At 40.5% G+C, this 17659-nt stretch overlaps 1 protein-coding gene across 1 annotated transcript in view; it reads left to right on the top strand.

Annotated features, from left to right (window-relative positions):
* The window catches only part of PCCA (propionyl-CoA carboxylase subunit alpha), a 476911-nt gene that overhangs the window by 397224 nt on the left and 62028 nt on the right, over positions 1 to 17659 (top strand). The window contains exon 21 of the mRNA XM_059721102.1: positions 6100 to 6153. Coding sequence (XP_059577085.1) covers positions 6100 to 6153 — 54 coding nt within the window. The remainder of the gene's footprint in view (positions 1 to 6099; positions 6154 to 17659) is intronic.

Here is a 17659-nt window from a genome sequence, read left to right as displayed (position 1 = left end):
ATACAGTATAAGCAGTTGCAGTGGAGACTTACCACACACTAAGATTCTAGTGTCCTTCAACAATGTCAGGCTAGGGAAGAGGGTATTTACATTCTTATCTTATCTTGCTACTGTGCCATGGTTGGCAACTTTTGGGCACAAATAGAAATTGATTTTAGCTTGTAGATTCTAGTCCAAAGGCCACTGAACTTATTTTCTGTGCGAATTGATAGTTTCTGAGTTAACTAGAGTTTGACTACTTTGAACTATGGTGAAGTACTTGCTTTCTTTTAATCTAACTTTGCAAATCCCAAAGCATATAAACAGACCTTACACATGAGTAGTCCTCTTTTAAATCAAAGGGACTACTCAAATGAGTACAATTTGAAAAATCTGGTCATGAGCTATGAAAGCACACAAATTCATCCCAGGTACCCAGCTAGGCTTTGAAAGTATTTAAAGAAAAGAATAGAGGCAGAATTGCTGTTGTTCTTTTAAAAATTATATTCTTATCTGTAATGAATGTGAGGGGGAAATTAGCCAAAAAATGGAAATGTTATCAGTATATGAAATGATCTCTAATGTCCCTTGCAAGGGGACAAAAGGGTAGTACAATAAGTGACAGCACTCTAATGAGGCTGCAGGGCATTCCAGGAAAAAAAGGAATTAAATCCTTTAATTCTTTTTCAGCTTGCCATTTTCTGACAGCTTATCAAGTGGTCAGTTCTTGTTTGTTTTGGCATACAGTTAATTCATTGTAGGCAGCCGGCACTTTGTTCTTCTTTGCAGTTTCCAAAACTTGATTGTGTTTATCCTAGACTGTGGGAAAAGTGTATATTCCTGTTTCCTTTAAATTTCATACAAAACCTGACGTTTACTTTTATAATTTCCCATATTTTCCATTCCATTAATCATTATTGTTGAAATATGTCGGGTCTTGGCACATCCTCCTTTGTTTTCATACGATTGTACAGATTGCAGTGTCAGTATATGACCTGTTAGTTGAAAAATAAGCATGTTTAGGCTCTGGTACCTAATAGTACATTGAAATCTAGCTGCAGAATATATCACATTAAGCCAAAAAGGGAAGGGATTTAACTTGCTGCTACTAAATGGTTTGCAACGATTTCTTATTCTTATGTAGCAGGTTGCAGGGAGCATTTTGTTACTTCATAGTTATTATCTTCTAAAATGTAAAAGTCCTGAATGTAACTTACGAATGTTTTATACCAATCCTTGTAAAATATTGTATATGCCTCACATGAAATGGCATATCCTATATGTATTTATCTCTATTAAAATGTAAAGATTATTTGTTTATGTATATATAAAAAAGCTCTTTAAATTAAGTCTTGACATACACTCAGTGGATAGCTATGAAAGAAAGGTACAATAGGATGAGTCAGTAGCGGTACAATTTCTGTTTAAGCTGAATGTAGTTACCTGGACTTTTCTCATATTATAAACAAGAGATAGGTGGGCTTACTTCCTTAGTAATTTTGAAATTAACTTAAGTGAAAGGGTTACTGTTCATGGAAATGTTTTAAAAGTATATTGTAAAATATAATTGTTGTCTAACATCTCTGTGCCACACATATTTTACATGTGCAGTAATCTTTTTTGCACTGAAGGAGGAAAAGACTCCCAAGAAGCAATAATGCTTTGTATCTTTCCTGAATTGAGATGATAGATAATATGAATTTTGTACAGACATTACAGCTAGTTTGGGGGTTAGATCAGGTTGAAAATATCCCCCTAATCTAACTCAGTAATTAGCTAGGTGCTGGCAGCTTGCTCTAAGATAAGTCAGTGTAGAAGGAGGGGTGCGTGGGATGGGGGTTTTTAGGGGGATTGGAGGACTAGTTAGGTACACAAAGGGGTTGGGGGAGTCAGGGGCCACTATTAGGATCCGCAGGGGCGTATTGGGGAAATTGGAGGGCTAGCGGGGTCTTGGGGGGGCGGGTAGAGGGGCTGGTTGGATTGTCAGGGTGGTGTAATCGGAGAGACTTTCTAATCTCACCAAACTCTCCAGCTTCCCCTCCTCCCCTCTCCAGTGCCACAGAACTGCCTCAATCCTGCAAACCACTTTCAGGGTCAATTTTACTGGTGTTAACCAGTCCTGGGAGCCCAGTTGAAGTAAGTTAAGATGGGAGAGGGTTGGGCAGATTCGGGGGGCTAGCAGCTTTGTGATAGGGGCCTCAGCAGGATTGGGGCAGCTGGTGGTATGTGGGGGGGATTAGCTGCATCAAGGGCTCTTTCCTCCACAAGCAGTGGCTATTTTTAGCCCCCTGACACCTCCCTCCTGCACTCCCAGATGAATAAGAACCTTGACAAAACCTACCCGCTGATCCTGCCCACACCTTCTTCCACAGCAGCTTATTTCCATTAGTTCCTGGCTCTAGTGAATACCAGTAAAGCCAGCACTAGGAGTAGTTTGTAGGATTTGGGGAGGTTGGCAGGCTCGAGGGGGCTGGCTGGTCCTCAATGGGGTTGTTCATCTGGGGTTGGGGGAGCTGCTAGCGAGCAAAAAATAGACGATTGTGGGGGTAGGGGAGGGAGGGAGGAAGCAAAAAAAAGTTCAGCCCTGGAGCTGGGGCCACTGTCTAGGCTTTCCCAGCCCCAGGGCTACACTCTGAAAGTGTACAGAAGTTCACTTAGATCAATCTACCCATACCCGATCTAACCAAGTACATCTTCGAGATATAGTTAAGTAAAATCAGTTGGTCCTTTTTGACTGATCTAACCTCCCTGGCACTTCTTTACAGTTTTCCCCTTTACCATAGAATCATAGAAGTAGGGTTGGAGGGACCTTGTAGATCTTCAAGTCCAACCCCCTGCCTGGGCAGGAGAAAACTGGGCTCAAATGACTTCAGCCAGGTAGGCATCAAGCCTCTTCTTAAAGACCCCCAGGGTAGGAGCCAGCACCACTTCCCTTGGAAGTTGGTTCCAGATCCTAGCCGCCCTAACTGTAAAGTAGTTCTTACAGATGTCTAATCTAAACCTACTCTCCAACAACTTGTGGCCGTTATTCCTTGTTATCCCGGGGGGCGCTAGGGGAAACAAAGTCTCCCCCAAACCCTTCTGGTCCCCCCTAGTGAGTTTATAGACGGTCACCAGGTCCCCCCTCAGCCTTCTCTTGTGAAGGCTGAACAGGTTCAGGTCCTGTAGACTCTCATTGTAGGGTCTGCCCTGCTGTCCCCGGATCATGCAGGTGGCCCTCCTCTGGACACTTTCAATGTTGTCCACATCCCTCTTGAAGTGGGGTGCCCAGAACTGGACACAGTACTCCAGCTGTGGCCTGACCAGTGTCGCGTAGAGGGGGAGGATCACCTCCTTGGCCCTACTTGAGATGCACCTGTGGATGCATGATAAGGTCCAGTTAGCCCTGCTGACCGTGACCTTGCATTGTCAGCCCATGTTCATCTTGGCGTCAGTGATGAAACCAAGATCCCTTTCTGCCTCCGTGCTCTCAAGAAGGGAGTTTCCCATCTTATAAGTGTGCTGCTGGTTACTACTGCCCAAGTGCAGCACCCTGCACTTGTCAGTATTGAAACACATCCTGTTTTTGTTAGCCTACCCCCACAACCTATCCAGGTCTTGCTGCAGTCTTTCCCTCCCTACTAGCATGCCCACCTCACCCCAAATTTTGGTATCATCAGCAAACTTAAACAGGTTGCTTTTCACCCCGTCATCCAAATTGCTGATAAAGAAATTGAACAGTGCTGGCCCAAGGACCGAGCCCTGGAGGACTCCGCTGCCCACTTCCCCCCAGGTCAAATATGACCCGTCCATCACCACCCTCTGAGTACGACCCATCAGCCAGTTTGTAGTCCATCTGACTGTGCAGGCATCAATGCCACAGCCACCTAGTTTTTTAATGAGGATGGGGTGGTCAACAGTGTCAAAGGCCTTGCTGAAGTCCAGAAAGACTACATCCACAGCGACACCTGCATCCAATGTTTTTGTGACCTCATCGTAAAAGGCAATCAGGTTGGTCTGACATGACCTGCCCCTAATAAAACCGTGCTGGTTGCCTTTGAGCATCATCCCCGATGCCAGCCCATCACAGATGTGCTCCTTGATGATCTTCTCAAAGAGTTTCCCCAGGATTGAGGTAAGACTGACGGGCTTATAGTTGCCCGGGTCCTCCCTCCTCCCTTTTTTAAAGATGGGGACCACATTGGCTATCTTCCCATGATCTGGCACCTGGCCCAAGCACCACGAGCGCTCATAAAGCCGTGCCAAGGGCCCTGCAATAACCCCTGCTAGCTCCCTCAACACCCTGGGGTGGAGAGCATCTGGACCTGCTGATTTAAACACGTCCAGCCCCTCCAGAAGCTCTCTAACCCAGTCCTCCTCAACCTTAGGTCTGGAGGCATTCCCCTCGAGTCCGTCTTGAATCACGGTGGGGGAGTCCCAGTCCCTGCACAAAAAAACGGAGGTGAAGAATTTGTTAAAGAGGTCTGCTTTCTCCTCTGGCACAACTACCAGATTGCCCAGCGTATCTTGCAGGGGCCCCACGTTTCCCGGTGCCTTCTTCATCCTCCCTGTATATTTGAAAAAGGACTTTTTATTATTTTTGATCTTGGACACTAGTCCTAGCTCTATGTCCACCTTAGCTTTCCTAACAGCCCCACTACAGGCCCGAGCAGTGTAGGTTTACACCTCTTTGGAGATAGCCCCCTCCTTCCACCGGGTGTATGCTGCCTTTTTGGCAGCCAGGCATTCCCAGACGTCCTTGGTGAGCCAGGGGGGCTTTTGGGCACTCTTGCCCCCCTTGCTTCTTGTTGGGATCATCATCCCTTGGGCCCTGAGTATCGTCTCCTTAAGGAATGACCACTCATTTTGGGCACTGAGTTCCCCTGCCCTCAAGAACCCTAGCGCCTCTCCTACCAACCTCCTCAACTTGTTGAAGTTGGCCCTCTTGAAGTCTAGGGCTACCGCCTTGCTGCAGGCCCTTGACACCCTGCGCTGGATGATGAATTGCAGCAATCGATGATCGCTATCACCCAGGTGGTCAAGGACCTGGAGCCCCCTTACCAGATCATCGCCTGTGGCCAGGACCAGGTCCAACAGGGCATTTCCTCTGGTGGGTCTGTGCACCTCCTGGGTTAAGTGAAGGTCCTGTATCTCGGCCAGGAACCTCCTGAAACGGTCCGACCTGGCTGACTACTCCTCCCAGCAGATGTCCGGGTAATTTAGATCCCCCATGACAACTACATCCCTTGCCTTAAGTGCCTCTGCAAGCTGGCCTGAAAATTCCTGGTCCAGCTCCTCCCCTTGGTTGGGGGGTCTGTAGTAGACCCCCACCATTAAATCCCTCTCCCCATGACCCCCTTGTATCTTGACCCAGAGCACTTCAGCTTGCCCCTTTAGATTGACCTAAGTAGGGATATAATCATATGTATGTGGGTCAACTAAGTTACACCAGGTGGCTATATTTAACATGATCTAACCACCCCTAACTTCCCTGAATGTCTGTACATACCCACAATGTGCAACCAATAATATTCTTCCTTTCACTCTGCGTGCTGTTTTGATAACAATACAGTATTCCATGAACGATTAGAGACTTGTGCCAGTAGTCTGAATTCTAGTAGATCACTAATGTTATGTAAAATTATTCTTTTTTCAAAGGAGACTCATTTGAATATTTGTATCGACAGTGCTCTGTCTGAGAGAGGGAAATGGGAGTGGTATGCTTACTGTTTAAAGAGAGCTAAGATAATGCCAGAATACATGTAGTGAAAACGTATAGATGGTAGAGCTAGAAAAGAGTCATAAAATCTATCTCCCTGAAAATACAAGGTTGTTCTCTGTTGTCAAGGATAAAATTTGTTTTCATTAATCTTAAAAATAAATTTGAGGAGAATAGAATTTGAATAGAGTCTAAATAGAAATTTAGATCATCTGTCAAGATAACCACAATTTGAGTTTAAATATGTATCGTATGCTTTTTTATTGTATAAAAATCTTATTTAAGAGTTTCATTGTTCTTTCTGCTTATAGAAAGACCCTAAAGCTCATGTAGGTTATTTTTTTGCACATTACAAGAAGAAAATAGGAGTGCTTCAACTAACCGAGAAGTTCCTAATTAGTTTTTACATCTGTCTCTTTCAGTGCCTTTCTCGAGATGCAGCAGGAAACATAAGCATTCAGTTTCTAGGCACAGTGGTGAGTATTCAAGAATTACTTTAACGCAGTGGGCCTACACTGTAATATAATGCAGCGGGGAAATTGGCAGTCGATACTGACCACACACATGAGCCTAAGCTTGTGGGTTTTTTTACTACATTAAAACATTTCATGTATTTAAAACTGGTGAGAGGCAACTCTCCAAAGCTATCCTCTGATGACTACTGCATAGTGTTTACATTCCACATTTCACCTGATTTGAGCCTGTAACTTTTGGCTCCTAAAAGGTTAGGTATAAATTAAAATACACTTGTAAAGAGATTCTTGGTATAGAGCCTATTGGAATGCATCCAGGCTTTGTATAGACGTTACAGCTAGAAGTTTGGGGGTTTAGATTGGGTTAAAAATGCCCCCCAGTCTAACTCAGTAATTAGGTATTGGAAGCCTAATTTAAAATAAATTGGGGTAGAGGGAGGGGCGGGCAGGATGGAGGTGTCTAGCAGAGGGGCTTGGGCAGATGGAGGCATAGTGGGGTCTGTTAGGGGGTTGGAGGGGTTTGGGGGGTTTGGTGGGATCAGAGAGACTCTCTGATCTCACTAAACTCCCTTGGAGCCCCCTAACCCTTCCCAATGCTGTCGAACCATCCCAGATCCTGCAATCCGCTCCTGGGGCTGGTTTTACCAGCGTTCGCCAGTACTGGGGCCCTGACTGAAGTAAATTAGGGGGTGGGGGAATGACTTTGTGGAAGGAAGTTTAGCAGGTTCTGCTAGGTGGAAAGGGTTGGTGGGATCAGGGGGACTGTCTCCTCCAGCCAGAGTCTGTTTTTAGCCTCCAACCCACCCCCATCTCCACACCCTCCCCACTTGATCCTGCCTGACCCTCTCCACCACCTTGACTTACTTACATTGGCTTCTGGCACCAGCAAATGCTAATAAAACCAGCACCAGGAGTGGCTTGAGGGATTGACGGGGAGGAGCTGTCCATCCAGGGGTGGGGTGAGTGGTTGAGGGGTGGGGAGAGGTGTAGGAAAAGCATAGCCCTTGGACCGGAGCCAATGCTTGGGCTTGCCCAGCCCTGAGGCTGCAGTCGGACTATGTACAGAAGTTTGATTAGATCAGTCTGCCCACACCCAATCTAATTTAGTGTACCTCCAAAGTACAGTTTAAAAGGTTTCTTTTATTTCTATATTGCATTTAATTAAATATTCTTTATTTCTACTTACTTATCTGTGATTACTTTATAGTGGTCTATAAGAATGTCTTGAAAAGTTAAACTGCCACTAACATTGAGTGTCCATGCATTATGCCATTATTAGTGTCTTATTCTATATTAGGCACTTAATGATTATTAATAATTATTAAACAACAGTGCTAAGCTATATTTAGATATAAAATAACACATGCAGGCAGACTATATATATATCCCTTTCCCCCATCCCTGTGTCAGTATCTTTTGTTTAGACTGCAAGCTCTTTGGTCTAGAAACAGCATCTTCCTGTCTATTTGAATAGCACCTAGTGTAGTGTGTGTGTAGGAGGGGGCTATTTCTCAATGGGGCTTTTGACCACTGTCATCAATGACAGTAGCTACTAAAAATAACTCTAAAATGAAAGAAGTGCACCTGATCTTCCATTTGTAGAATTTCTTTTTGGGTTCTCCATTATTCATGTATTACTGCCTGTCACAGACAGGCAGAAGGGCAGTCAGTGTAATTACAAGGTTCCAGTGGGGTTTTTTTTTCTTAAAACTAAGTGGTGGAAAAGAATATTTAATGATATGATCTTCAAATTTCTCAATATTCTGATTGCATATGCTATCTGTTGCTTTAACAAGTAGTTTGTAAAAATGTATTTAATTTTTCTATCTTCCATAGAAAATATTAAGAATAGATTTGCACATTCTCAGTTTTCACATGGAGAAAAAATTCAGACCGAGTTTCAGTGTGATGTTACTTAGCACACACACCATGGACCTTTTTATTAGCACATGTTTTTAGAGCATCTGATTGGTAGCATCCAGCTTGTCATGAGGGCATCAGCTTAGATAAAATGGTTCACTTGATTTCTTGACTTTAGACAGTAAAAGCAGTTCTGCTGCTGGTTTTTGATAAGACATGAGACTCAGCTTCACTGAGCCAGCTGACAGACACTGAGGAGAAACCAAATAGTGCTTCTTTATTAGAAACCTCATTGGTATCCTGTGTAACTAGCTGAAGTACAGGGGAGAGCACGTTCCAGCAGTCATACTTCACAATTAAAAATTAGCTAGGAGATTGTGGCTCACGAAGAGACTCTGTCCTATCATAGCAGCTGATATCCTGGCCTTTTATTTATATGCTTTCAGCTGGACTTCATCAATGTGCTACACCTTTAGCATTTAGAAAATTCCAGTACTAGGATGCTACAGTGCATCTCCTTGGTGACACAGGCTACTGTGAGTGCCTCAGACCTGTCCTCTGTGCCCTAACCAGAGGATTTTAATTAAATCCAAGGACTCTATATTCAAGTGCTACATGGCCAGAAACCATGGTATCTAAATGATCTCCTAAAGCTCTCTAGGATGAAGCCTGTTGTCAACCTCTATGCTCTGTTTGCTCTATTGATCTATCTAAAAATGGGTAACAGTTTGCCTGGGAGACAGAAATTTCTTGGTGACCAGTGCTAAGGCCTATTCCCCAAGATGTAAGGATGGGATCCTTGTTTTCTCTGATTTAAAAAAAAAAGATCCCCAATTTTTGGATTAAAAAAAATAACCAAGAATCCACATTTTCTGTGATTAAAATGAAATGCTACTATATACATATACATATACATACATACATACGTGCGTGTGTGGAAAATGTGGATTTTGGGTTACTTTTTTAATCCAAAAATTGGGGATTTTTTTTGAATTGGAGAAAACCAGGGTCATCACAAACCTTACCATCTTCCATTCAAACTGCAGAGCACATTTGAGTTTATCTTTGACTTTATCTTTTTTAGCATAAATTCAGAAGAATGCAAATGCTAATTAAAAAAAAAAAAAAGGCAAAACCCCTTACCAAAACAAAACACAAGTGCACGTAGTGGTACATATTTGTTGCCCTGGGTAGAGGATGAAAATAGATGTTCTTCACATTGCTTAATACACTACAGGAAGATTTAGAAATGCATTTAGAAACATTGAATAAGAACTGTATAGGATACAATCAAATGTTTCAGTTCCAGTGGCCAAAAGTTTACCTATGTGAAGAGCATGCCCTTTTTAACAGCAACTTCTAGCCCTTTTGGATTTGCTGCAGGAGTAAATATTTAGCCTTTCTCTCTCTGGCTATGCCTGCTGGGCACACATTTCCAGATAGAAGCATATCTAAATATTCCTCTTTGCATTATGGTCCAGTTACTCCAGTATCCTACCCACTGCAAACAAGTTTGGAAAACTGGCATCTTTTAGTGTGGCTGCCCTCCTAACATATTTACTATTCTACAAAAGCAGTATCATTCACTAATAACAAGATTGTTAAACAGGGCTTGGGAGATAAATGACCACTCTTTGCTACAGCTTGATGACTCAATAAACTCTGAGGGTTGGGTGGAATTATACACTGAGTTAATAAACTCTGGTGGAACTCCTACATTTTTGAATGCACAAGACAGATTCACTAAGCTGTCGCATCCTGTTTATCTGATTTATTGTATATTTGCAATTTTGTGGCCCTACAGTAAATCTGTAAATTTCTTGCAGGTTCATGTCTTTTTATTCACAACTTCTCAGTTCTGTTTTTTTTGGTGATGCATTTACTGTAGTCTGTGTTCTCTTCTTCCTAAGCAAATCCCCACCTTTCCTGCACTATTACTGGTGCTCACAGATTTGTTTGCAATTTTTCAGTGTACGTGTGTGTGATCTCATCGATTTCCAAATCTGTTTCCATTCTCTTTCATGTCTTCCTCCCTTCTTGTACAGTCTGATTAGGGAAGTTTCCATTGTTCGAGACGCTAACTCAAATCATAGTTAAAAATGTTTAACAACCTGCTTTTTTTAACTTTTGCCAAAACATTCCAATTTTGAGCAGTTTTTCCTGAATGTTTTTCAGTATATAGTACTTCTGAGACTTAAGATGTGAAGGCTTGCATAGATTTTCAAACACAACTTTGAAACCTGTGAGAGTTATGGAAACTATATGTAATGGAGTGTGTAGAAACTATTCATAACAAGGAAGTAAATCATATCACATTCATTTTCATTTTGCAAGTTAAACTGGGCTTTAGTTTCCCACAGTTTTTTTTTATTTCTTCTTATCACAAAATACCTTTTTCACTGGTTTGGCACCTACATCCTAAAGATCATTGAGCATTGAAAATCTGAGGGGAATTTTTCTGAGGTCTCTGTGTGGTGAAGGCTGTACCTGTTGAGTGGAGAAGCAGTAGTGGAACTAGGTCAGGGTGACCAGGGCAGCTGCCTCAGGTGCCAACTTGGGGGAAAAAGGAAAACGGAAAAAAACCCATTGCCTCTGCCAGTGACTGGGCAGCAGTAGGAAATGTGTTGCAGTAGCCCCGGACACCCAGCTGCATTGTTTCACCTCTGTGGAGGACACTTATGGAAAAAAAATTAAAATGGACTACTATAGTCAAAATCCTTATTTAGGCTCCTAAATAAAATGTCTAATTTGCAGAAGTGTGAGAATGATATAACCTCTGTTGGTTTTAGTTTCATGAAACATCTGGCTGCCCAATATTTTTGGAAATTGGGCCACTTAACTAGCTGTCTAAATAAGTATTTGGGAACTTAACTTTAGGATAATTTTTGTCCACTTCTTAAATGAAAGCTTGAAATTTTCAGTGATGTCAGTAATGAGTAGGAAAGAACTCCATCTAATGTCCATAATATCTTTGTTCCCTGCCGCAGTATGTCAATATTTGCATATATTAAATTATACCCGTTGTCCCTATCAAGAGGACTTTCAAACTCCTCCTGTATTTTGCACAACTGGACTCCCTCTTATTTAGCTTGTTCATTCGTTCTTCAGGAAGGACATGGGTTGCAATTAATTGATGTTTTAAGAGTAGGTTAACAAGTTACAAAAGTATAGTTCAAATATTTACCCATGATGGATAAAAATTTACCAGTAGTGGGGATGTGAAAGACTGTTTGTGTCATTTAATTTTTTAAAATAATTGGTATTGTTGTATTTTGCCGTATTAAGAATATTACATCATAGTAACGATGGAGCCTTTCTTTTCTGAGGAAGATGTCTGCTGCCAAAAAATAAACATATGTGTAGCCTGCATTTTTTTAAATAGCTTTTTGATGGCTGCAGCTTTGGCATATACCCAAGAATTGTTTAGGAGGTATTCATTTATATGGCTTTGAAGCTTAACCAGGGATCTTAATGAAACAAGGGCATGGTGAAGTTAGTAAAGCTAATTTAAGTCTCAGAATGTACATTTTAAATTAAGTTTCTATTGATAATAAATATACTTTGTTTCTCATTAGTCTTCAAAGCTTCAGTGATAATATCAGTAAAATAAATGTGCTTTACAAAGATTTAACATTTAAGAATGCTATTAATATGACCCTTGGTACACCAGCACAATTAGATTTCAAAGTGAGCATTTAGGATGTAACAGCGATTAATGACAACCATCGAAAACAATTTTGAACTCCATCAGTTTAACTCAGGAGGGTAAACTTAATATGATAATTTATCTAGTTGAATTGTATCAGCTTAGCAGGAAAGTATGCAAATGTGTGACCCTTACCTAGCATCTAAATGGATGCTGTGCTGATAGATATATCAGTTCCATTAAAGAACTTTAGGGAACTTTGGAATTTCAGCAATTGTTCCCTTGGAGGCTGAAAACCAAACCTGATCTCATACTGGGACCATTCTGGTCTGCATATTTCCATAATTTGCCTTTGCTACTAATATGACAGCAAGACGCAAATAACTGTTTCTAATAATATCAAATGGAGTTGTGGAGGACAGCATTTTAATGTAGTAAAAGATCTCCCCGTGGGGTTGTTATTGCCACTATAGAACAGCAGTTACACAGTTGCAACAATAGTCTCTTAATTGATTCGTTTAATTAGCAAGAGATGAAGCTTGTGCTGCATCTTGTCATCTGTTATCATGGGGGCTGCTACAGAAAGAATCTTTGCATTTGTCACAGTTTACATATAGGTTTAAGTACAGTAAATGAAAAATTCTAAATGCGCTTCAATTGTCGAGGCAAACTTAGTAAGAATGTTTTCTGTTTATTGTTTTAAAGCTTTCTCTTATGGTTTTTAACCTGAATGAGTCTTTTTTTATGAACTGTTTAAATCTTTGGAGTTGAGTTTGTAGCAAAGCAGTATTGTATTAGGAGAGGGAGAGGAGAGAGATTCTTAACCTGGATAGTTAGGTTTGAAATGCCAAACCTATGCAAATCTAAGACTTGTAGGAATAATGGATTATTTTCGGGCATATAGTGAGTGACAATTCACTTGAATTAGTCTAGAAGAAATAAAGTGAGATATGGGAAAGTGGCCATCTGCCTTAACTGCTTTTTAGTGGTATTTTTTCTCATTGTGGACAAGAATGAATTACATAACCACACATGGTCCAGTAGGTAGCATGCGAGAGAAGAGACAGATTTTTTTTTTTTTTTTTGTGGTTGCTTTTCCCTGGGGTATATTTTGAACAGGTACAGTGTTTGCTTCGGAAAAATTAAATACATTTTTATAACTGCAAATAAGTGTATTTTAGCTTCAGTTAGGTTTTCTTTTCCCATTTGCTTAGCCTTGTCTCTTGTTCAAGGTTATTCTTCCTATACAAAGGGAAACATTTCTAAGAACAGTGCAAGCTTCATTAAGAAAATGAAGGTTACTTTGGCATACTTCCATTGTCATAATACAGCCCTCAAATAGAGGGTCTCTTATAAATCTAAAATAAATCAGATTGGGAAACAAAATGCTTCTGTGTACTCAGGATATTTAAGTTCCTATCTTTGCTTCTGTTTTTAAAATACATTTACATGTGGACATTGTGGTGCAGGAGATGCCATCTAATCTGGAGGCATTTTGGTGCTGTAACTACGGAGCAGAGGCAGTGTACTTTTAGAAGAGCTATCTTTTGAGACAATTTAAATGAAGATCCAGTCCTCTTACGATCATTAAAGATCCCATGGCAATTTGCACAAGGCTGATAGCACTTCATAGTCTGAGTGTCTTGGCCAAATTCCACTTTTTGTAATTACCTTCTGTCTACATAAATTCCCATTGCAGTTTCAGCTGTATTTGGGGTTATTCACTTCCTGTCCTAAACAGTTGCGATATTGCTGCTGCTGTGCACTGTTAACAGATGCTGTGTCTGCACTTCAGGTGTGGGCAGTGTGATTCCAGTACATTTCTTTAATGATTTTTTATATTTTCATTGACATAACATCTGGATGCATGACATAAATGAATAACAAGCCAGACACTAAATTAAACTAGTCACAATAGATAGCACAAATAACTTAATCTCTGGACTTCTCTTCTTCATTGTAAAAATCAAACAAAATATTTGATAAAAATCTTGACCTTGAACTGCATATTCTAAAGGTCAGTAGACTTGAGTTTTTGGGGACCACTAGAGGGAGTGAGGTAGATGATCACAAATGCACAAAAAATACTACTTCCAAACCTCATAAAGGCATTTCAAGAATCTGTGAACTTTTTTGTCCTTTATCTTCAAGCCCTGTACTATGTTGTCTTACTTAACTAGTGTTTTCCTCATTCTTGATTTTCTCATTTTATTTGCTTATTCTAAACATCTTTCTGACACACTTATCTCTGAAGCTAAATTTGCAGTGCTCTTTTGCTCAGACAGTCTTCTATGTGCCAGTCAGCCTCTTTCTTTTTCTTTTTCTTTTTCCTTTTAAAAACACACTTTCCCACAAAGATTTTCTCTGACTGTCCCTTCGAACTGTCACCATTGATCTGAGCTTGCCCCATCACCTGATGTTTTATGTACTTACTGTTTCATTTGGTCCAATACCCTACTGGGGAGAAGCTGTGAAGAAAGGAGGAGGATGAGAGCAGAGAGAAAAAATTCAATAAAATGAGAGGATGAAAAATGAAGTATCCAGGGTGGAGTAAAGGTAATGAATGAAAAGAAATGAGGGCAGACAAATAGGCAGGAACTACACTGTGCTTGACACCAAAGTCAAGGACAAGGAACATAAATTTGATGCAGAAGGTGAAAGAAAGAACAAAATTGAGATGGTCTGAGTGGCAGGTAATGTAGGTTTCTGGATTAGAATTCACAAAAAATGTAAGAGTAGCAAGCTGAGAGCCGAGAGAGAAGGAGTTTGTAATAGTCAGAGAAATGATCAGCATGTGGGAAAGGAAAGAGACAGGTTTTTGGAAGTGTGTTGCACGGTAAACTTGGCAGAATGTAATGACAGTGTACATGTGAAGGGGAAGAAGAGAGCACTAAGGTTCTCAGGTAGATAAATGGGCTAGATACTGAAATTGGCAGTGTCCCCTTGTGATAGGAGATTGAATGCAGGTGAGTGAACCTATCGGCTCTAAATTCTCTCTCTATCTTGGCTAAATGCAGCTTGTTTATCAAGGAATGTAATAAAAGTTACTTAGTGTAGATGGGAAGGTATGAATTGATCCTGCCTGTGTTTTATTCTATATTTTTCGTACCTGGAAAGCCCTGATGAAGATGCTTTTCTTGCCTGCAGATTGCATAATTAAAGAATATTCTGGTTCTGGGCTTTGTAGAAATGAACATATTCTTTCATAATTATTTTTCCCACTTCAGTGTTCCTAAGTATGTGGCAATGGGAGCACATTTCCAGGTACAACAGTACATAACTGCTGAATGGTGATTATACTGACTCTCAGTTTGTTTTCTGTTATTACCTTCTAATAGCATGAAAAGGGAAAATTCTGCTTCCTAACAGAAATTAAAACTCTTTACTTTCCTTCTGTTGCATTTCTTCCCAAGCCCACTGTCCAGTTTGTCAGTTGCTCTTGGACTCTGATATCAACCACCTTGGTACACATTTTTCTAGAATTTTTATGCTAAGTATATACAGTGGAGTTGTTCTCCTTTTCAATGGCTTTTAAACCTTCTCTAGTCATATGCTGAACAATTTTGCTGCTTCTGAAACTGAAGTTCTAGTTGCTTGCAATAATATATATTCTAAACTATTTTTACATGGCTGTAAGAGGCCTCTTATAAATCTTCTGTTTACCAGAAAAGCAGCCAATCCATTCTGCAGCAAGCAAACACTGGCACAAAGAGACAATCCATTGCTTCAGTTCATTCATCCCACTTAATATTTATAGCCGTTGCCCCTCACACATGAAGAGTGACAGGGGAGGTGAAGGGCAGAGCTGTTGTAGTGGGTCCTATAGAGCAGAGGAAGTATCATACTTGTGTGACCATCTCCAAAGCGCTCGTCCTTTGTCTTGGAGAGATGCCATCCTGGCTGTATGCACAGGAAGTATTAGCATATCAAATTATGTTATGAGCAACAGAACCACAACAAGGTTCTTCCTGCATCTGATGATAATTGTTTGTTTTGGGAGGAGGGAAAAAAGAGGGAGGTCAGGGCAATGTGGATGGAAGGAAAAGGTCTGTACTATTGTATTAACAGCAAAAACAAACTGCCTAGTTCCAGAGTGTTTCAGTGCTCTTGGGTTTGATGGGATATTGCAATGCTGAATGGAGCACGGTGGGATTCCATCAAGGTTGCAAAGTCCTGATGCACCAGGCTCCCATTCCCACCTCCTCCAAATTCCTTCTAATGGATTATTTCACCTGCAAGAGATGGCACCAGCACATTGGCCCTCACAAACTCAAGAGGAGTGTTAGTTTCTTAAAATATTTAAGTTAACATCCTGTTACATGTGCTTTTTATTTTCTCTAGATTCGTCTTTTAGTTAAGATCTTTGTAAATACCACTTAAAAATAATGGATAATATGAGGATTCTGGTAATGCCTTTTTGCCCCCTTAATAGCAGGGAGAATATCAACAAGCAGTGTGATCAGTGCTGTCTCCATGCCAAAGACTAATCTGTATCCAGACTGGCAAGGATCAAAGAAACAAGACCTGTTTTTCCAACAACTTTCTTCTACATTTTACCACATTAAATCAGGATATAATTGGCAAGATTATCTGCCTCAAATGATAACCATATGAAGCAGAGGTAGCACTGATGTTTCCTGAAAACCAAGAGATGGCCTGGCCTCTCTCCTTAACAGTCATTGCACTCTCCACCATCAGAAGTTTACTCATCCAAAGTCTGAGTGAAGTCATGGTAGAGACATGGTTTAGAACTAGGAAGTTTCTTGGGTCCTTGTTCAGCAGACTGCCTCAAATGTAGCAACTCTAAATGTTAATTTGATTATATCTTGGAAATTTGGAAAGGCCAGAGCATAGTCTTAGATGTTTATTTACTATGTAAAAACATAGGAATTCACATTGTGACAGAAGTGTCTATGGAGGCAGTATAGAACTGCACCTCATAAGGAGAATATTAATGTAAATGTTTTTCAGTTTGTGCTAGTATTGAGGTACGTAGGTAGGAAGATGTAAATAGGCAAAAGCAACTTTTACAAGTATTCATGTGAGTATAGTGAAAATGTCCTGAGTTAGGAAAGATCAGAAGTTCAAGAGGTGCTGGAGACTAGTTAGAACTGCATACATGCAGCAGAATGTAACTGCAAGATATTGTAAGGTATTTAAAGACTGAGAGATCTGACAGGTTGATGCCTCTTAACATGTCAAAATCCAGCTGGAAGGTGGTGATGAAAGCTGTAGAAAAGGTTAAGAAGAGATTAACACCAGAGATGAGTGGGATTCTCAACATAATCTACCATTAGTGCTCCTAAGAAATAAAGGTCTTACTAGAAACATCTGTAGGGTGCTCAAAGAACTGTGAAGCTATCAGAAGCAAATGGAAATTGTATCCCAAATAGAAAGCAGTTTTTCTTTAGTGAACAGTCATGTTCTTGCTGAATATTAAAATGGAAAATACTACTTTCAGTGGTCATCTGTTAGATCACTACTTTTCTTCTGGGAAGTGATAGACAAATTGCTGCAGGAAGAAAAACTGCATGAATGCTGGATCTTTTAAAAGCATGAAGCAGTAACATGGGAACTCATTGAGAGGGTAAGCAGAAGAAAAAGAATATCTAGGTATTATAATTTGATCCTTTTTCGGTTGTTGGAGGTTCAGTCGTTTTGTTCTTTGCTCTTGGTTCTGAAATTCTTATAATCCATATATTGGCTCCTTTTTCATTTCAGCAAGAGATTCGCTACTTTTTTGTAGTATAGCAGATGGTAAGCTCAGTGTTTGGAAAATACTTTATTTACTTTAGATTTTTTCTGATTTCCACCCTTATTTTGGAGAATTCAATGGGAGGTATAAGGAATCAATCATCAGTGATTTCCCTAGAATTCAGGAACGAGTTTTCACAAAACACTGCTGGATAATTTGATAGCATCAGCCAATTTGCCAAGAATTTCTATAGTAGTGTGATGGATCGTGTCGCTTTTAAAAGGATGCTCTGCCTTGGGGCTCCCCAA

The sequence above is a fragment of the Alligator mississippiensis genome, chromosome 1 (assembly GCF_030867095.1).
Source record: "Alligator mississippiensis isolate rAllMis1 chromosome 1, rAllMis1, whole genome shotgun sequence".
NCBI lineage: Eukaryota > Metazoa > Chordata > Crocodylia > Alligatoridae > Alligator > Alligator mississippiensis.
This window is presented reverse-complemented; position numbering and strand designations above follow the sequence as displayed.